This window comes from Theropithecus gelada, chromosome 2 (genome assembly GCF_003255815.1).
Source record: "Theropithecus gelada isolate Dixy chromosome 2, Tgel_1.0, whole genome shotgun sequence".
In the NCBI taxonomy this organism is placed as follows: Eukaryota; Metazoa; Chordata; class Mammalia; order Primates; family Cercopithecidae; genus Theropithecus; species Theropithecus gelada.
In genome coordinates, this window is record NC_037669.1 from 63,655,220 (window position 1) to 63,677,509 (window position 22,290).

General features: G+C 37.2%; 1 protein-coding gene across 11 annotated transcripts in view; it reads right to left on the reverse strand.

Moving 5' to 3' along the window:
- Positions 1-22,290, reverse strand: part of CNTN6 (contactin 6) — a 303,195-nt gene that overhangs the window by 165,119 nt on the left and 115,786 nt on the right. For all 11 annotated transcript variants that reach the window (XM_025375846.1, XM_025375841.1, XM_025375842.1 and 8 more), the window contains one exon: positions 6,660-6,786. Coding sequence is in view for 7 of the 11 variants with exons in the window: in XM_025375842.1 (XP_025231627.1) it covers positions 6,660-6,786 (127 nt within the window). In the remaining 4 variants the exon portion in view is untranslated. The remainder of the gene's footprint in view (positions 1-6,659; positions 6,787-22,290) is intronic.

Sequence of the window (22,290 nt, forward strand, 5' to 3'; positions counted from 1 at the left end):
TGGCTGAGGTCTCTAAAAGGAACGGAAGATTAATAAGACAAAAACATGTAATTTTATTTAATATAAATATTCCATGACATGAAAGCCTTCAGAAAAAAATAATCCTAAAAAACAGGAAAACCTGTGTTTTTTTGTTTTTTTTTGTTTTTTGGTTTTTTTTTGATACGGAGTCTCGCTCTGTCGCCCAGGCTGGAGTGCAGTGGCCGGATCTCAGCTCACTGCAAGCTCCGCCTCCTGGGTTCATGCCATTCTCCGGCCTCAGCCTCCCGAGTATCTGGGACTACAGGCACCCACCACCTCGCCCGGCTAGTTTTTTTGCATTTTTTTTTAGTAGAGAGGGAGATCGAGGATGGTCTCGATCTCCTGACCTCGTGATCCACCCGTCTCGGCCTCCCAAAGTGCTGGGATTACAGGCTTGAGCCACCGCGCCCGGCCAACCTGTGTGTTTTTAATGCTAGTTTTGATGAAGAGTAGACAGTCTTGCAGAAGTATGATTGTAAAAAGAGGGGTATGATCTAATGGTAAGAAACTGACAGGAACTTAGCAAGGCTTTTTTTTCCCAGTTCTTCTTGGTTTCTCTGTGTCTTTGAGGAGGAAAAGGGTGTTTCTTTCTTCTGGGTATAGAAAGGATACCTCTGGAATAAAGGTTTTATGACTTGCTTCAGAGAAGAAGAGTGAGGGGAAGGTGAGAATGATCTTCCTGCTTCTGCTATTTTCTCAAATGCCAAGATGCCATATTTTGAGGTGGTGTGTCCTAAACCCCATCACAGTCATCTAGGAAAACAAGTGAATGATCTTTTCCTATGGAATATAAACAATTTCCAAACTGTGTTTTTTAGAGTTTATGCCAGCTTTGCTATGATTCTCCCCTTTATACCAAAATCATATTAAAAATATTTTGGTGGCAGTGGTTAATTTTTTAAAAAATGGCATTTTACAGAATTAATTCAAAGAGGTTGGGCAGATGCCTGTAATCCCAGCATTTTGGGTGGCCGTGGTGGGCAGATAACTTGAGGACAGGAGTTTGGGACCAGCCTGGGCAACATGGCAAAACCCCGTCTCTACTAAAAATACAGAATTAATTCAAATGTCATTGACTTCTTCAGGTGCATCTTCAAACATCCCATGGGGGAGAATCTGACAAATGCCTACCAAAGTAGAAAAGAAATATAAACTTAGGTAATCCACTACCCTGTTAAAGACGTGATGTGATGGATCAGATATCAAATCAATCAAAGGTTTTGAACCAACTCTGTTAACGTTCAAATTATTTAGCCATTTCCTGCACACTTGAAAGTTGAAAGACAACAGTCAAAGAGTACATTTCATTTGCCTATATTTTCTGTGATCATTTTTTTCCTAGAGGAATTTGTAGAGGCTGCTCCTTGTTTTCAATATTAGGGTAAGAAAAAAGTAAAGAAAAACAAACAAAAAACAAAAATAAAACCCTTCAAAACTTTTCTTTCTTTAGGCCTCTCTCAAGACACCAATATTCTCCTTGCCAGCACTCTAATATAGTTTTTGATAATTTGCTTACAGGGCAGGATCTTTAGACTTCCATGTTCCCTATCGTTTTCAAAGCATAGGATATACCATACTTAGTTTGCCAGCTCTTTTTAATTTTGGAATCAATCACTGAAATAACTGCTGTCATCATTACATGCTCCTAATTAAGCTCAGTAATTGTTTTTCAACACAAATTCAAAGTTGTTGGCTTAGCTGCAGCAAATGAATTTTTCACAGTATCCCCATAATCATTCTGATCACTACGGTACAATGACTATTAAACTGCGCATATAGATCAGGGGTTCAACTCCTGGTGTGGGCTTTGTCCTAATTAATATGTCTAAATCAATGGAGAAACAGTATTAATGAATTCAAATGATTGTCATGCACACGTTTCTGATAGAATTGCATATTGACAAGTGTCATCCTATGATGCAACCTAGGAAGTGTGTTTTAAATGATTACTTTTAGCATCTGAATTAATATCATATTAGTTCCAGAAAACATAATGGATGTGAACTAAAACCTTGACCCTTTGTTGGGAAACATCCTTCACTTTTAAGTAGTTCAGTCCTGTGTCAAGAATAATGGCTGGGCCAGGCACGGTGGTTCACGCCTGTAATCCCAGCACTTTGACAGGCCAAAGCAGGTTGATTACCTGAGGTCAGGAGTTCAATACCAGCCTGGCCAAAATGGTGAAACCCCGTCTCTACTAAAAAAAAACCACAAAAATTAGCAGGGCATGGTGGCATACGCTTGTAATCCCAACTACTCGAGAGGCTGAGGCAGGAGAATTGCTTGAGCCCAGGAGACAGAGGTTGCAATAAGTTAAGATCGCACCACTGCACTCCAGCCTGGCTGACAGAGCAAGACTCTGTCTCAAAAACAAAAACAAAAACAAAAAAGAATAATGGTTGTGGGCTGTGTTTGTTGGCTGTCTTTCTGTAATGTGTGTGTGTTTTTGTGTGTGTGTGTGTGCGCGCGCACGCATGTGCGGGCTTGTGCGTGTTGGTGTTTTTCAAAATTAGGCTTTGCTTTAGAATTACATGGTATGTTTGTTGAAAGCATGTGTTTCTTTTCTGAGTTTCATTTATTTTTAATTGACAAATAATGGTGGCACATATTTATAGGGAATAATGTGATGTTTTCATATATGTACACATTTTGTAATGATCAAATCAGAGTAATAAGCATATTCATTACCTCAAAAATCTATCATTTGTCTGTGGTGACAGCATTCAAAATCTTCTCTTCCAGCTATTTTGAAATATACAATACATTATCACTAACTATAGTCCCTCTACTGTGCAAACAAATCCCAGAACTTATTCCTCCTGTCTAAAGATCACTTTGCACCCTTTGATCCAGGTGTCTCCTTTCCCTTCCTGCCCCTCCCTGACTCAGCCTCTGGTAACCTCCATTCTACACTCTACTTCTATGAGTTGATTCTATGAAATCGACATTTTTTAGATTCCACATATGAGTGAGATCAGATGATATTTGTCTCTCTCTGCCTGGCTTATTCCTGAGCCCATCCCCAGACCTCTGACAGAGAACACCAAAATCTAAATTTTAAGTTTCTCTGGGTGATTGTGATGTACACTGAATTTGAGTCTGTCACCCCTGTGGAAAGAATCCTCGTCCTAGCTTTAACATTCCCTTGCTGCATATACTTGAACAAGCCCTCTGATTTCTCCAGAAGTTATTTCACAAATTATACAATGTGTGCAATAATGTATATTCTGCTTATCTCACAGGATTGTTAAAAGGACCAAGTTGGGGGAAATGAATAAAAAGAATAGAAGGGCAGAGTGACCACATTTACAGTTTTCTTTCTTAGAGGCCTAGAGCTTCTCCAGACTTAAGGTTATGTTCATGACTACGGTAGAGTAGACTAAATTACAGAAAGGAGTCTCCTCTGGTGACGAGGTAGAGAGGATTGTCAGAAGTCCTTTTTTCTGATAGAGAGTATATCCGGTTTAGAAATAATTTATGTGCATGTTATTTCACTTTTCCAAATGAAATACATATTCTGAGATAGAACTAAGTTCATTGCTACATGATTTTGCTAGATTTTCCGGGTATAAGCAATCCTTCCAAAGCACCATCTTTGGGTAACCCATTTCTCTTCCCTTTGCACGGCTTCAGGGCTGGACTTCATATTCTCATGTGTTATGTGATCTTTGAAAGAGTAAAGGAGGCGGGGGCGGTGGCTCAAGCCTGTAATCCCAGCACTTTGGGAGCCTGAGACAGGTGGATCATGAGGTCAGGAGATCGAGACCATCCTGGCTAACACGGTGAAACCCTGTCTCTACTAAAAAATACAAAAAACTAGCCAGGCGAGGTGGCGGGCACCTGTAGTCCCAGATACTCGGGAGGCTGAGGCAGGAGAATGGCGTGAATCCGGGAGGCGGAGCTTGCAGTGAGCTGAGATCCGGCCACTGCACTCCAGCCTGGGCTACAGAGCCAGACTCCGTCTCAAAAAAAAAAAAAAAGAAAGAGTAAAGGATAATCCTTTTTCATGGAAAAGCTTAAGCTATTTCAAAAAGTTTGCTTTTCATATTGCTTATTTTCCCTGATATTTCATTTGCTGTATGGAATTTACTAAAAGAAAGAAAACACATCTTAAAAATCAAACCCAGCCTCATTTTACGAATAAGGAAGATGATGCCATGGGAGAAAAATGATTATTCCAAAGTCACCAAGAGATTGACAGAGCTGTGACTAGAAATGATAACTCGAAGTCAAGGATTCTTTTATGTTGCTTTACACTATACCCAAGTAACCTCAAATAATGTTAGAATCTGTGAATTTTAAAGGCTTTCCTTCTAAGACCCACACATGCACACACACACACACAATCTAAGGTGAATATAGTTGTGAGGCTTTTTAGAAAATAAAATTTAAGTTAGAAAGGGTCATGTTAAAACTAAAATTTTACATTTTGTTGCTAATGCATATTATCTGATATACCTCTGTCCTTTGCTTTATTGGGTCTGAGTCTGACATTTAAGCATTAAAATCTTAATTCTTTCCTCACTCTCTTTCCACAGTTTCTTGCCTATGAGTAAGGGGAACAACAGACCCTGGGGTCTGCTGGAGGATGGAGGATGGGAGGAGAGAGAGGATCAGGAAAAATAACTAATAAGCACCAGGGTTAGTGCCTGGATGATGAAATAATTTGTACAACAAACCCCCATGTCAAAGATTTATCTATAAAACAAACCTGCATATGTACCCCTGAACTTAAAAGTTAAAAAATAAAGAAATGAGCCAAACCAGGTTATGGGGGCTGGAAATAAGTACCTAAGTTACTTGTCTTTAGCCTTTTAGCTTAGAAGTGTCTTAGAAATAAAAGCCATTTAACAACATTGAAAAATGTCGTCTTCATTCTGTGTATTTTTTCACAGATAAAACTAATTAGCAAATTATCTTGAGAACCTATTTTATATCCTTCTACCTGTTAAAAGCCAATAGATATTTTATATAAATATGTAATTTATTTATTTATGTGTCCATCTTATATTCAGCAAACTTTCACAAAAAGGTGTAGGAATTCTTATATTCATTCTCTCCTAACCCCTAGGATCAACCTAATTAGCTCTCAAACATAAAATTACTACTGTAAGTATTAGGTGATCTCAATAAATGTATTAATCAAATTTTCATATATTTAACCGTATATTAAACTAATAAGACAGCTCATCATTTAAGAAAAACTAACAAATCAACGAACTCTGAATTGAGTGTCCCGAACTTGTAACGTGAAGGATCTTCTCCCAACAGATGAGTTTCGTTGGTTTGGGTATGATAAAGACAAGGAAGCTTTGGTATGTGGAATGAGAAGACATGGTTCTTCAGTTCCTTTGTTGTAAAAAGAAGATGCTGAAGTTAGCTCAAAAAAATACAAGATAAGGTAGAACTGCCTTTAGCTTTGAAGTCATTTAGCTAATTAAGTGCATTTAAGTCATTTAATTAATTAATCGAGACAATTTTAGGATCTAAATAATTATGCACATCAACAGTGTATTTTTACTGCAAAATAAAATTAGGCTAAACCAGCTTATTTTGCCAAAATGAACTGAAATTGTCACTTTTTGTGTGTGTCATTTCAACTTCACATCTAAAAAACAAGACTTAAAAAAATGCTTTTAAAACTCAAAGCTACAAAAGTTTAATAAGTATTTTCTTTTCCTGTATTAACACTACATATGAAGTTTTTACCAACTATCTTTATTATTTACCTACGTATATTTATGTATGCATATATTTTTAAATTTGTAAATTCCACCCACAATATGAATCAAATTCTGCCTTTGCTGCAACTTTGTAAATAAGAACAAAAACTTACTGACCCTTTCTCCCTATAATTCCACAAATAATATGTGAGAAACAAATATAGGTTTTTTTCCTTATTTGCCAAGAGTAAAACTTCCCTTTCTGCCTTAGAGGGTACATAGCTGTCTTCAACATATTTTTCTAAAATCAGTATTTTTGGGCCACCAGTGAAGTCACATAATTTTGTCTGATGAAATAAATCTAGATATCCATCTTGATTCATTCCTTATAGAACATTTTCATAATCATTGTATATGTAGCAACTGAGGCTGCAGTTCCACATCGAGGTAGGGGTGGGAAATGCAAAATAAGCTTACATTTTAGTCTTTCAAGTTGAGGAAACAAATATTTCTTTCCTTTCTCTTCATTTTTTTCTTTCTTTTTATCTTTCTTTTCTCCCTGGCTTCCTGTGTTACTTGCTTCCTGTCTTTCTCCCCTCTCTCTCCTCTTTCTCTCTTTCTCTCTCTCTCTCTGTCTCTCAATTCTGACTACAATATGGCAATGCATGGCATCAATCTCAAGAATAAATGTTCTAAGCAGACCTAATTAGTAAGACAGAGACATAATTACGGTTACCTGGAGCTGATGGGTAGGTGCTTAATTATTGCCTAGAAAGTGGCGTGAGGGAACACCCTGGGGTACTGGAAATGCCTATATCTTTATCTGAGTGATTGTCACATGGCTGCATAACCATAGAGAAATTTCTTGAGCTGTACACTACAAATTAGGACATTTTATAAAACATTTTATTTTGTGTATGTTTTGGTTCAGTGACAAAGAATAAAATAGTGTCATGCCCAGAGGTAGGATTTTACCTATAATGAGGTGAAGGGTAACCATTAGCAGCGCATTTCAGGATGACCTCAGATTTTGATAAATCCAAAGGAAAAATGACATCATGTGGCTCCTGAGTAAAAATAGGACGGCTTAAAAGCCCATCACCTGGGAAAAGAAAAGAAAAAATCACATGAAAATAAAAAAACAAAAAACAAAAAACATGGCCCTGTTTTGAATGCAAGTCTATATTAAATATAAATTCAATATACATATTTAAAATGATTTTATTTTAAAACAATCTCAAATTCACAGAAAATACTATAAAAATGGACACAGAATTTTTTTCTCTTGTAAACCAGTCCCCTATTACCCTAATAATTTAGTTTATATTTCCAACAAACAAGGGGCATAACACCCCCCAAAACAGCAATAACAAGAAATTAAGATTGATTCAGCACTAAACATCTAATCTTCAGGTCCCATTCTCCATTTTTTCTAATAAAATACTTTTTTTGTTGTTTTGTTTTTATTGTAGAGACAGTGTCTCACTCTGTCACCCAAGCTAAAGTGCAGTAGTGTGATCGTAGCTCACTGCAGTCTCTAACTCTTGGACTCAAGTGATCCTCCCATCTCAGCCTCCCAAGTAGTTAGAACCACAGGTGCCTGCCACCATGCCTGGCTATACGGAGTCACCTCGTGTTGTCCAAGCTGGTCTCAAACTCCTGACCTCAAGCCATTCTCCTACCTTAGCCTCCCAAAGTGCTGGGATTACAGGCTTAAGCCACTGTGTCTGGCTCCCAATAAAATCTTTTAAACCAAAAGAATCCAGTTGATAATTTTTTTTAAATTTTTAATTAATTTATTTATTTTTAGACAGGTTGTTATTCTGTTATACAGACTAAAGTTCAGTAGCACAATCACAGCAGCCTCAACCTCCTGGGCTCAGGTGAACCTTCCACCTAGGCTTCCTGGGTTAATTTTTGCCACCATGCCAGTTTAATTTTTGTTTTTTTGTAGAGATGGTGTTTTACCATGTTGCCAGTCTGGTCTTAAAATTCTGGGCTCAAGCATTCTATTCACCTCGGCCTCCCAGTGTGCTGGGATTACAGGTATGACTCACCATGCCTGGACTCTCTTAATTATGTCTCTTTAGTCCATTTCTATCTGAAACAATTCCCCAGTCTTTCCTTGATTTCCCTGACTTTAACACCTTAGATCACAAGGTGGTTATTTGGTAAAGTTTCACCTAATTTGGGCTTGTCTGAATAGTCAGGTATCAACGGCAAGTCACAGACTCTTCCCTGTAGGGGTAGGAGCTATATGCCAAGGGCACATATAATAAAAGGGTCTGTAAAGATGTTTAAAAATAATCATAAAAGTAGTAAAAATTGGCATTAAAATATCACTATAAAAAAGACTTCTCCCAGCCAGCAAGTACACTGATCCCATTGTCTTGCCCTCTCTTCCTCTAGCCCCTCCTCCTTTACTGGATACACCAGTGGAGGTAATAAAACACTTCCGTTATAATTCGATTCAGGATGCTGTGCTCTTTATGTTGCATTCTGTCAGGTAGAAGGTTAAGACTTCTATTTGTCCCATTGCTCTTGAAGTTAAATAATCTTTTGACTAAGGTGGTGCCTGTCAAACTTCTCCAGTATAAAAGTATTTTTTTTTTCTTTGTAATTAGTGTTTTGTGGCTAGGGACTTTAGACAATGCAAATATGCCTCATTGGACATTTAAACTTTTTATTCGTATATTTCTATGAGGATGACCTGCTTTATCGGTGTGAATTCAAGCTTTCTTATTTTGGTCAATGAGTTATAATACATTTGCTATTTATTCAGTGCTTTCAAATGGCCTGTCCTTTGGCGTATACTTATCATTCTTTGAATTTTTCCTATCTGATACAAGAAAGAGTTCCAGGATTATCTTGTATTTCACGTGCTCTGCCAGCACAGTAGCCTTTGTTGTTGTTGTTGTTGTTAAAAACAAAAACAAAACAAAAAAACCTTGGTTTCCTTTATTTGAGATTGGTATTTAGAAACCATTATGAGAATGCTCAATGTACTCATTTTTATTGAGCTGCTCTTGCCCTGAGCCTTTCAGCAGATTTGTGTGTGTGCATAGATTTTATATGTGTGTGTTGTGTTCATTTATGGTGATTTATAGTTTTCCTCTATTTATATTTGCAACTCCCATTTAGACTGTGAGAAATCCGGTGCCCATTGTCTTTGACATATTTATGCATTTGCTCAATTCTCCTGTATGTGACTAGTCTCCTATTACTGTCAGCATCCTCTTCTGCCTGCTCAGGTCCTGATGTCCACTCCCAGTTTTACTCCCACACCTGCCCTGACACCACTTGCTGGGTGGTTCATCCCTCCTCACCTCATTCAGATTCTGATCCTGTTTAGGGTCTGCCTCCAGTGTGGATGCCCTCCTTCACCCCACTCACGCTCTAACACTTGGTACACACATATTCCTGAATGGATAGCTTTCTCACATCATTCAGATTGCACGGGAGCTCTCTTCCCCCCAGAAACCACCCTCTTTCTCCTCAGCTCCAACACCAGACTCCAGGCTTCTGCCTTCAGCACCCTTCCCTAACAATGGAACCCTCCTCCCCCTCCTCAGGCTCGGATACCCTCTGCCAGGCCACCCCACCACAGGCATAGACCTTACTTGGTCTCACCTTACTTGGGCTCTGCCACTCACACCAAATCACCACTGCCCTAACCCCTGTCCTGCATGGATGCCTCTCTCACCCCACTCAGGTTCCAGCATCTCAGACTGGGCTGCTGTGGCTCTGCTCTCCCACAAGCACATGGATGCCTACCTCACTCAGCTCCAATTCATGGCATTTGGACTAAATTGCTATGAAAGAAAGGGAAGGGGAAGAGGAGGAAGAAGAGCTTAGTACTCACATGTAAAGTGAAATTCTGTGGTTTTTATTTTTTAATATCCTGAAAGAAACCAAAATATTTCTTCCCCAAATTTTGAGGATTGTTGAGTTAAAGGTACTGAAAAGGCAGGAGAACACCCGGCCTCAGCCTCTGTTTGCTTGATGGCAGGACATCCATGTTTCCTTCCTGGAGACAGCACTTGCTATCAGCCCAGAGAAGGCACCAGCAGGCACCAGAGGATTCTGAGAACAGATTTTACTGTCCTCTGACATTTTCCCACCTTTTAAAGGACTAAAACTGTTCTTTCCTTTGCCTTGTTACTATGTAGAATTTATGGCTTTTTGATAAAATATTATTGAAACATCACCCCAAGCCACTGCCTTGAGAGAAATACTTTTGAATTGAGGTCTCTTGGTATGACGGGTCCAGCATGTGTTAATACATTTCTGCTTTTCTTTTGTTAATTTGATTTTTGTTTGTAGGAGAGTGTCTCAACTAAAAACGCAAAAAGGGAAATAAAAGAAATTATGTTTTCTCCCCTACAGTGCAATGCGCATCGAGCGTAAACCTGATCATGTTAGGACTTAATCTGAAGTCCAGTCTGTAACTCTCATAATTGTACTTGAGTGATATGTGAGGTTGCTTCTCCTATATTAACCCATAGTCATTTCCTTCTATATCAACCACAGCACCAAAGAACCTCAAAGTTGGTAGATCTTTTACAGACCCTTCAGGTGAGACTTCTTGGTTGGAAACACAATAGAGCTACTGGTTAAGAATGTGTGCTCTGGAATCAAATGGGCCTCAGGGGATTTAAGCAATCTTCTGTGTCCTTGTTATTAAAATAGATGCAACGTCTCTATCAGATGGTTGTTTTGAGATTTAATAATATATTGTTTATAAAATATGTCACATTGTGCCTCATAATGAGTAGATATATAGTCACTAAATTATGACAATCATCAGCATCACCATCATCATCCATCATCATTAGTACAGAGAAGGAAATTGAAACCCAGGAAGTTGAATCATCTTTTCCAAATTTACCATCTGTCTTAAGAGAGAGCAAGAGATTAAACTTTAGTTTCCTGATTCCCTCTCTGTTGTTTTCACCATACACTCAGATCTGCTACCATATCATTAGTCTTCTAAAATACTTGCAATTGGGTAAAATAAGCTCTTTTATTAACTTCATCTTAAAATTTTAATTTCGGTATCTCCCATCACTGACATAGAAGTGTAGATAGATAGAGGTTCTAATTCTAGCCTTGTCAGTTACTGGCTTCCCAGTGCTAGACAAGTTACTTTACCACTCTTGTTCTCTGATATCTCAGCTGTTAAAGGAGGATAATATGTCATATATCTTAGTGTTCCTGTAAATGATGATTGAGCAAGTGGATTGAAGATGCTTTACCAACTTTTCTTACATCAATGCCTAATGAAATGTGCGAGACACTGTGAGTACAAATAACAAACAAACAGAAATTAACAATGCCTGAAAAGAAAAGGAACGTATCCTGACAAAATTACTTAAAGAATAAAACCAAAAACAACTGTGGAATAAAAACAGTCTGGTCAGGCTCAGAGAAGGGAAGGAGTCCTTGATTTCCTAATGTTGTCCTCAAACCCTATAGAAATTACTGGTGAAATAACAGCATTCTGAGAATTCTCATTATAACTTCTGAATCCGGAGATAAGCAGATTCGTAGGTACATAGATGGAAAGGTCTTATCTTTTTCTTTTACCTCTTCCTGGCTGAAGAGCAATGAAAAGGACTTCTGGGCAACAACAACAACAACAACAAAAGGTAAAGTGGGGGAAATATGGATAGTAAACTTGACTCTATGTAACCAATTAATAATGTCATGCCCATGCACTCAGGGGTGAAGCCTCTGAAGCCCATTAGAAAAGTACTGCATCTTCCTGTGAAGTATACTGATGTCTCTTCCAACAATAATCTTGCTACAATTCATTAAAAAATAAATCTTAGGATAGAGAGAAGCACCCAGGTATCCCAAAGAGGCTGAACTTTTCTTGGCTCCATCATTCTCTCAGGCTACAAAACATGGGTACTCACAATATATCCCGTCTCCAAACTGGAGCTAAGAAGGAGAAAAAAAAAATGTTCCCAGATATAATAAAAAGAAAGTTCAAAAATATATATTTCCCCATTAAGTAAAAAGTGAATTTTCTGTACACTGTTTCTCAAGCATGAACAATATGAAAAGAAATGGAATAGTAACTATGCAAATATATTGCAGCAATAAAAGAGTAAAACATGGCATGACTGAGACAGGCAAAATACTCAGTCTAGAAGAAAACATAACTCAAGAAAACCTAGGGAATTTCTCAAAAAGGTTTTATGCTATAGAATAAGAACATGAGTTTTTAAAAATAGTATAACAGTGTCAATATGAAAAAAATACACAGACAATAGAACCAGATAAATTTGGAGACCGTGAACCTAAGGATGCAAATTGTAACCCAGGCAGCATCAATCAATAACAAATAAATCAATTGGAATAGGCAAACAACAAAACAAACACCCACTGAAAGTCACATTACTGCTATAATGTTTTGAGATGATTGTAATTATCTCACATAATTTGAAAAAAGCACAGATAATAAAACAATGAGGAAAAGGTAGTGGATAAGAAACATAGATAAAGATGATTCAACATAAAGATCCTTGATGTCACTGAGTTACAGAATCAAACACATGTCTCAGTAAATACCATTAAGAAAAGTTACTATAAATGGAAAGAACATGTTCCAGAAATATTTGAAAGAGTGAGTACTCAACACAAAAGCATTTGCTGATTAAGTGACTAATATTTGAAGAACATCAGGAGGAAGCTTCTTTAGGAAGACTGGACAGAAATAGCAAGCTAAGTAAAAGAGTTAAAGGATGGGCACGGTGGCTCATGCTTGTAATCCCTGCACTTTGGGAGATCAAGACAGAAGGATTACTTGAGGCCAGGAGTTTGAGAATGAGCCTGGATACCATAGGGAGACTCTGTCTCTACCAAAAACAAAAAGAAAAGAAAAACTAGCAGTGGTGGGTGCCTGTAGTCCCAGCTACTTGGGAGACGAGGTGGGAGAATCTCTTGAGCTCAGGGATTTGAGGCTGCAGTGAACTATGATCACACTGCTGTACTATGGCCTGGGTGACAGAGCAAGATCCCATCACACACACATACGCACACAGAATGAAAGAGAAAACTCACAATAAGCTGGGATTTGAAACAGTACCATTTTATATCAGAAAACAAGGAATAAAAGTCTACAAATATTCTGAATGAAAGGGTGACATGAGTATTATCACCAATATATCTTTCAAATGTAATGGCATCTGAGCCGGGCGCGGTGGCTCACGCATGTAATCCCAGCACTTTGGGAGGCGGAGGCGGGTGGATCGCCTGAGGTTAGGAGATTAAGACCAGCCCGGCCAACATAGTGAAACCCCATCTCTACTAAAAATACAAAAAAAATCTGGGCGTGGTGGTGGGCGCCTGTAATCCCAGCTACTAGGGAGGCTGAGGCAGGAGAATCGCTTGAACCTAGGAGCAGAGGTTGCCGTGAGCTGAGATCGCGCTATTGCACTCCAGCCTGGGCAACAAGAGCGAAACTCCATCTCAAACAAACAAACAAACAAACAAACAAACAAAAAATGGCATCCAACAAATACATTTGAACATTTAAAAAAAACTCATGTAAAAAAGCTACTATGAAAAATAACAGATGATTATTCTTTTTTTTTTTTTTTTTAAGACGGAGTCTGGCTCTGTCACCCAGGCTGGAGTGCAGTGGCCGGATCTCAGCTCACTGCAAGCTCCGCCTCCCGGGTTCATGCCATTCTCCTGCCTCAGCCTCCCGAGTAGCTGGGACTACAGGCGCCCGCCGCCACACCAGGCTAATTTTTTGCATTTTTAGTAGAGACAGGGTTTCACCGTGTTAGCCAGGATGATCTCGATCTCCTGACCTCGTGATCCGCCCGCCTCAGCCTCCCAAAGTGCTGGGATTACAGGCGTGAGACATCGCGCCCGGCCCAGATGATTATTCTTAAAGAGCTCACGTAACAATGAAATCCATTCAATTAAATATGAATCAATATACAGATCTTGAGAATGAAGGAGGAATAATGGGACACACACAGAATACATTCAAGCACAAACTTATACTTAAGAACTCTGTTAGTTTTAGTTATAGAACAGAATATAAATGCTACAAGCTCGATAACAAAATAGGAAAATGAGAAGTGAATGAAGGAATATAATTAGAAATGTATGAGTGCTAGTATCATCTTTCATAGCAAAAATTCTATAGATACATACATGTACACATATATACATATAATATTATTGTATTTATACAAACAAAGGCACTCTGACCTCTTTGTATCATCCGTTGTATCTTTTAACCTTAGAGAAATCATTTAAAAAATTTATTTTTGTCTCACATCATTTATTAGAAGTTCAAATTATTCATCATTTTTACTTTGTTTTATTCTATTTTCTTTTACTAAAATAAAATTTAATCTTGATTTTAAAGTAGTGTCTATGGTATGATCTCATTTTTATAAAGTATTTATATTCTTCTTTGCTATTATCTATACATGAATACAGTGTATCGTCTCTGTATTTATATATAGAGAAAGAAGGCTATAATTTTACCAAATATTAATAATTTTTATTTTTAGAGAAAGTTTTATTGGACATAGGTTTTTTATTTTCTTTGCATAATTTTTCATAGTTTGAATGATTAAAATAAAAATGCATTATATTAAAGAAACATCACATTTTTTAAAAATGAAGAAAAGAGACGGGAAATAAATATGCTGAGATGGTAACTTAATTTTTGATGGTGGGAGTTCGAATGACTTTTTTGCAGATCTCCATAAAATCTCTTTAAAATCTCCAACACCCTACCTCCTGCACAAAAAAGAAAACCTGGTTGAAATAATGCATATTAAGCAACATACATTATGCCAGGCACAAAACAAGCACGCAATAAATGCTAATTCATTTGCTTTCCTTTACTTTCACTCAGAGAAAAGTCTGGTTTAAACTTCACGTAGTCCAAATTGGGGGTATAACTTTGCTTAATAATATCTTATATTTGTGAGAATGATTAGTGGCTTTCAAAAAATATATACATGCAGCAGTTTCCAAAATAAATCCCTGTGATGCCTTTTGTAAGATGCACATTTCTGTTCCCATTTGATAGATGAGAAACTTAACCCTAAAGACATTTTTCTAACAAACTTTAGGTCATTTTGAAAGACACAGAAGTTTGGTCTTGTTGAATTATCATCAGTCAGTTGATATCATTCTTTATTTTCATTTATATTTGTTATGAACTTTTTAGGAGCTTGAATTTATACCACTTGATAAGTAAAAAGTCTAGTTTCAACTAATTGTTTAATATATTTTGGTAAATTGTTAGATTTTCCTCATACCTTAATGAAAGATGATTAAATAACAGCACATCTTTATTGTTTTGCCTATACTATCAGAAAGCAAGAACAACGTTGGCTTTCTGTACAGGAACAGCTGAAAACATTTGACAATATAATATCAAAAACAAGAAATCAAAATGCATTTTCAAATACTTTTGCTTTAAGAATATATTTGGGAATAAGTATGGTGTTGGTATTTTTGAGCCACTGTAACAATTAGTGAGTAATTGTATTGAAGACACATACTACTATACAATCACCCATGATTATAATGGTACTCTCTACAAAATGTTTTATTAGAGAGGCTGGGCATGGTGGCTCACACCTGTAGTCTCTACACTTTGGGAGGCCAAGACAGGCAGATTGCTTGAGTCCAGGAATTCAAGACCTTATCTCAAAAAAAAAAAAAAAAGTTTTATTTGGCAGTAAGACAAGAACGTTGGAATAGGTAGACACTGAAAAATAAATGTTTCTAAGTGATAATTAAATAAAAATTGTACAATATTGTCAAAAATGCATATAGGGTTCTGCCCTACCTTTCTTCTATGGAATTAAAAAGTTAATTGCATTATCTGACTACAATATTAGATCTAACCTACCAGTATCTGACGTTCATTATTATTCCCTAAATATTGAGAACTTTTTATTCTAATGCAGTCACTTTCTGGCATTTCTGAATGGCCCATGAACCATTTCATGGAGAAATAGCTCTTAAACTATGGAGATCCTTAAAGGCATGTTCAATCTGCTTTAGGCCATTCCTTGGGCCATGGCTGACTGGACGAGAAGTGAATATGTTCTTCTTGGGCTCTTGTGTTTTTCTCTCCCAAGAATTTAGATATAATATTAAGAGATGCTAGTCTCTGCTGGTTGCTTGAGCAGAGATGAGGATGTTCATAACTCTTATAATATCCATCATCCATAAAACACACGAAGAGTTAGAGAATACCAGTCTACAGAAAGGCAGATAAGTAGATAGTAGAGAGAGAAGGTGGGGGAACAGAATGATGGAGAGAATGAGTAATTTAGAGGAGAGAGACTTTATTCCCTGAATTTTTAGATCTTTGGTTTCATCTAGTGAGATCTGCCTCTAGGTTACATGAACCACTAACTGTATGGTTTCTGTTTCTTACAACTAAAACAGCTTTGAGAAAGACAGCTTTAAATAAACCATAGAAAGGGACCGTGTTTTGCTGCTTTTCCTCTCCAGAACTACAAAAGTACAGACAACCAGGGCTTTTAGAGGAAATCATAAGGGGAAACTCACATACATTAGAAAGCCTGTATCTAAAAGAACACAGAACTAAAAGTCATATTATTTTTGGTTCTACCTGAATCACATTGTATGAGCCTGGGCAAATTTCAGGTTTCACTCAGGGATAAGACTAGAGAGCTCCAAGATCATAGCCAGATATAAAGTACCTAAGATCTTTCTGTGTTACAATTTTGTCCCTCCCAATATATTTCCCCAACCCGGCTCCAGGAGCCTCCAGAATATCTTCTACTGCAGAAGTCTAATTTGCACAAATGTTGCAATGCCTTTGAGGATTTTCCATTTGTGTGAGTTGGGGCTATGAGCTGGGACATTGCATATTGGTTAGGCAGCTGATGAAAGGGAGAACCTGGAAGTCGGTGAGTCAGCAGTGGGTCATATTTACACTGAATGGTGGGGAAAGTCCCCCAGGGCGTGTGAGGGTCACTGAAAAAGTATTCCTATGCCCAAAAGGAAAGTGCCATTAAAAAGCAAATAAAAAACATCATTCCAGATCAAGGAAGATACCAGGGAGGTAAGAAAATGTTTTACATTTTAATAACTTTAATGGCAATTGTGTTCTGCCTTTTGAACAAGGGACCTCCCATGTTCATTTGTATTGGGGGCTGCAAATAATGTAGTTGAACCGGACTAAAACTTAAAGACATTAAATAATTAGCTCAAAATCACATCCTTATTAATAGTCCAGAGCTGGCATTCAAATCCAGGTTTGACTCCAAGTCCAGAGTGACACAAATTATACATCCACTTGAGTTCCGCATACTTTCAGTACTATAAAAGCTCTACCCTCCCTGATTTATTTTTCTTCTATTATCAAGCTTCTACTTTAGTTTTTCAAGCTCATACTCTAACCTGTAGAGCTTAACCTAGACTAAACTCACTTAGTATCTTTCTTGGAATGCAGGTTCTATAAAGAATTAAGCCTTTTTCCCTTCCCTTCCCTTCCCTTCCCTTCCCTTCCCTTCCCTTCCCTTCCCTGCCCTGCCCTGCCCTGCCCTCCCCTCCCCTCCCCTCCCCTCCTTCCTCCTCCCCTTACCACATGTATCTATCTTTTATCAATTTTCTTTACACTTCCAGTCAAGTCACAAAATTTTAAAATAGGAAGAATACTTAGAGAAATGTTTGCCTAATTTACAGAAACAACAACAACAACAACAAAGAGAAAAAGTAATTCTAGAGGGGTCAAGTGTCGTATTTAAGAACTAGAGGCAGACCGCAGTTTTAAATCAGAAGACCAAGCTCTGAACTGAGATCCCACTACCTGTTGATGTTTAGCCCTTGAAGGGTTTTATGTAGTGAAGATATGTCAGACTTATTTTACAGGAGAAAGAAAAAAGGAAAAAAAGGAAACTTTGTCAGCTATGTTCAAAAATAAAGATGATAAAGCTAGAGTTTTAAAAATAGTTATGAAATTATTATATTAGTGTAAGTAGAGATATACATCTTACTAAGGTGGTGGGAGCAAGAATTGAAAGCAAAGGTAAAAGGTGATTTGCCAATTAACTGAATGTGGGAGCATGATTAAAGGAAAAGGAAACAGTAAGGATTGCTCAGAGATTTGTTGTTTTTCAACGTAGAGGAATAAAGAAAAAAGGAATGTTTGTCCTAGAAAAAAATACTAATACAGATATAACGATATTTACGGGCGCTGGAGCTTACAGGTTTAGCTGTCCAACCAACAACTGGAGACATTGATATTGCTCAGTATTAAGGGCTGGCATGGGAGACTGATTTTTGAATTGTTGCTTTTTAAATTGTAATAAAAAGAAATTTTTATTGTAATAATCATTTGATAATAATGCTTTCAACAAATGTATTTGGAATTATTTCAAAACTATATGTCCAAAACAGCTTGAACATCAAGCATCAGTTAGATTCAAGCCATACTTGAAATCAGCACTCATTTCACAAGATGCAAAGCTGGACTGTGTCTATGGACTGGACACTCAGTGGCCTCTTACTCTATAACACTGAAGATGTGAAGAAGAGGAGCTGCACAGTCAGTCACCTGACAGTGGCCATGCTTGTTATTTCTTACATGCAGTAGATATTTGAGAAGACGATTCTTAGTGTGAAGGCAGCTTTTAACATAATGGAGTCATTCTGGTTATTTTTATGTTACTCTAGCAGAATGTACTAATGGTATATGCATGGTGTAAAGTTGAAGATCTGCAGTATTTCAGTCCAGTCAGACATCTATGGTGACCTTATGATTTGAGGTTAAGCATTAAACCTGCCTGAAATGTATATGCCATATTGGAAGTGGCATGCAGATCATAAAGTAAATTATAATAAGAAGAGTTCATTAGCATATATTTCACATTCTGTTGATCTCTTTAGGTTAAAGCCAGACCAAAATGAAATTCTACATCATTGCTTATCTAGATATTGCCAGCACACAGTGATAAATCCAACATAAGTAAACTCAACCAACTTTTATTAGCTCTAACCCTGTGTTGAACCTTCTTTATGCACTGACAATGCAAAAATAAATAAGTGGATTACATTCAAGAAGTTGACACTCAAATAAGAGTAATTTGGGAGCATAGTAAATACCAGGAATAAAGTTAAACTTGTACATGAATTATCTTATTTGGTCCTTTCAAGAACTCTATGAGGCAGATTTTAGTACTTCCATTTCAAAGATGAAGAAAATGAGGTTTAGAGAATGGAAATAACTTGCTCTACATCAAATGGCTAAAGAGCGGTTGGGCTCAATTTTGAATGTAGGCAAACTGACTCCAGAACTCATACTGTAAATCACTATGATATATACTCCAGAAAGGGAAGCCTATAAGAAAACAATTAACAAACTACAATATTACAGGATAAGTGTTACACCAAAAGTATAAAAATAATTTTAAAGGAGCCCAGAGGAGGAAGCAATCAATTCTACCTAGAGGTTTTGGGAAAATGCCAAAAAAGGCAACATTTGAGCTATGTGTAAAAGAATGAAAATAAGAATGCCATTGAAACAGAAGTTATAGTAAGGAAGTTCTAAGAAGAAGAATAGCTTGAATAAAGATACAAAAATACCTGTCATTCGAAAGAATATAACTACTCTGGAAGGTGGGAGAGTCATGAAATAGAAAGATGGAATGGTAGATTTAGAACAGTTTTGAAAGACCTTAAATGACGCAACAGAGGTTTCAATTTGATCTGTAAACAGTTAGAAAACATGGAAGTGTTTTCAGTTTTAAGCAAGATTCTGATATGTTTAGATCTATGACTCACAGGAGGAAGGGTGGGGAAAGAGAAACCACAGATCAAGGAGATTATTTATCAAACGTTTGAAAACACTGAGATAATTGGGCATTGTCGGTAGGAATAAAGAGAACAAGAATGATGTGAGAACTATTTTGAAGGATGTAGGCACAATACCAACAAAATATTATAAATGATTTGATGTGAGGAAAGAGGTAAAGACAGCATTAAAGACTACTCTGAGTTAGCTATTAGGGTTGAATGCAAGAATGCATGTATGTTGAAGTCCTTAGCTGTTAAAGGAAGAAAGAGAAGAGAAAGATGAGGAGCAGTGAGAATGAAAAAAGATGAGAAAGGAGATATAAAGTTAATTTACTTTTTATTCATTTACTGAACAATCATTTATTTGTGGGATTACTATGTGCAAGAACCATCTTAGAGCCTGAAAATACAGCAACGAACAAAACAGATAACTTTGAGTCTGTGACAGAGCTTGCATTCTAATTGAGGGAGGCATAAGATAAATGAACAAATAAATAGATGGCATAAGAGATAGTTGTGAGTGCTATGGAGAAAGATAAAGGGTAAGGGAGCCAGAAATGCTGAAGTGAGGTGTTAGTTTATAAAAGGCAGTGAAGGAAGGCATCACTGGTCTGGTGACATCTGAACAGAGATCTAAGGAAAAGTGGACAATAAAACATGCACAGAGAAAAATTTCTAGGCAGAGGAACAGCAAGTGTCAAACCCCTGAGGCTGAAAGCATGGATATCATTTAAGCGAAAATAATGGTGACTGGGACCAAAGTATTTGTGGTAGAGATGTATAATAATTGGATTCTAGATTTCTTTTTGTATATTCAAGCAATGAGATTTGTAATATGTTGGAGAAAAATTTGGAAATCATGAGCGAGTATAAGGTATTCAACCTAAGGAGATGGAGGGATAGGTTTTCCATTTTCTGGGGAGATAAAACACTCATGTAGAACAGTTTGCTTGTGCTGGGGGTTGGGAGGAGGATCAAGAGTTTGGTTTCATAAATGTTGAGTTTGAGGTTTCTGTTAGACATTCTACTAAAATATCTAAGGTGGCATCCAATAGATGAATCTGGAGTTCTGGAGATAATTATCAACTGAAGGTATATGCATTTGAAGGTCATTGGATTGAGTGTATACAAAGCAAAACAAACAAACAAAAGACCCCAAACTCATCCTAAAGACACAGAACAACTAAAGATCACACTGATGAGGAGGAACCAGTAAAGGGACTGAGGAACAATAGCCAGTGTTGTAGGAGTGTCCTATGAGAGTGATGGACTAGAATCTAAAATTAAAGAAGCTGAATGGTCAGCTTTGACAAATAGGGAATATAGGTAAATAAGATGAGGGAAAAACATACCACTGCATTTAGCAATGTGAAAGAAGTTACTAAGGACCTAGCAAGAGTTGCTGAGTGGAGTGTACATCCTGAATGGAGTTAGGATATGGAGTGTGTGAAGAGAGGAATTGAAGACAATGAATTTGATAAAAAAAATTTCTATGAAGTTTCTCATAAAAGGGTCTAGAGAAATAGGCTTATACTACAGAAATACATGGGATCAACGGTGCATTTGGTTGAGATAGGATACTGCATTATATTGACATGATTCTGGGCATGACTCAGTTGCATGAGAACATGATGATACAGGAGAGAGAGAGGACAATACCTTGAGTGACACCTTGGAGGTGATGGGGAGGCATTGAGTTCACAGTGTAGAGGTTGGCCTTAGAAAGAAAGCTTCCATCCACAGTAACAGGAAGGAAGGCAGAGTAAGTGGAGACAGATGGAAAATACACTGATGCGTGTACGGTGGAAAGCAAGTTAAAATTATCTTCTGATTTTTTTTCTTATTTCCTTGGGAAGTAGGAAGATCATCAGCTGAGACAGATGATAGGAGAGCAAGTATGGGAGGTTTAAGAGGGATGTATGTGTGAAATGATCTTCAGGAGAATGAGAAAGTATTTGGACTAGAGATATGTGATAGGACATATCAGGAAAACTTGTGAACATTTCAATATGGACATGGAAAGATTGCAGAGTACCCTGCCTAGTTCACTTTCTATAAGATTAACCCTGCCTTTCAATGACTCTTAACAACTTTACAACAATGTAAAGATGAGAAAACTATTAAGAATGCAAATAGTTTTGGGTCATTGAAATGCAAATAAACTGTGTCCAATGAAATGCAGTGATTATTTTTTCCATTTTTCTCTAATGGATAAGCCAAACTATTTGCTTGTTTGCTTTTGTAACAGTTTTCTTAAAATATAATTCACATGCCATCCACTTTACCCATGGTAAGCCTGTTCTGAATCTATATATACATTTATTTTAGCATTCCTTATCACCTACACATGTGTGGTACTTTGGATTCTTCTTTGAACAAGTTGCAACATTTTACTGGTCCCTTCATTAATCAGTGAGTTAAACAAAATCTTTCGTGTGTTCATTTACATTTGTTTGAGACTGATGACTTTGCCATTTTAAAAACAATCATACAACATGTTAAATTTGGATTTTGTGGGGGACTTGTAGATGTAGATAGGTAGCTACAAGCAGGAGTCTGGTTGGGGAAACAGACCGAATTTGATGGCATTGCTTTGTAAAAGGCAGTAACAGCATGGAATTGAATAAAAAGAAAGCTAAGGATGAAAACCAAAGACCGTCAACATTTAGGGAATTGACAAAAGAAAGAAAACAGCCAAATGTTCTGAGGAAGATTTGCATGAAAAGTTGAGACTGTTTTGCCAGAACACCATTGTACAATTTTTCTATTGTTGCCTTAACAAATTACC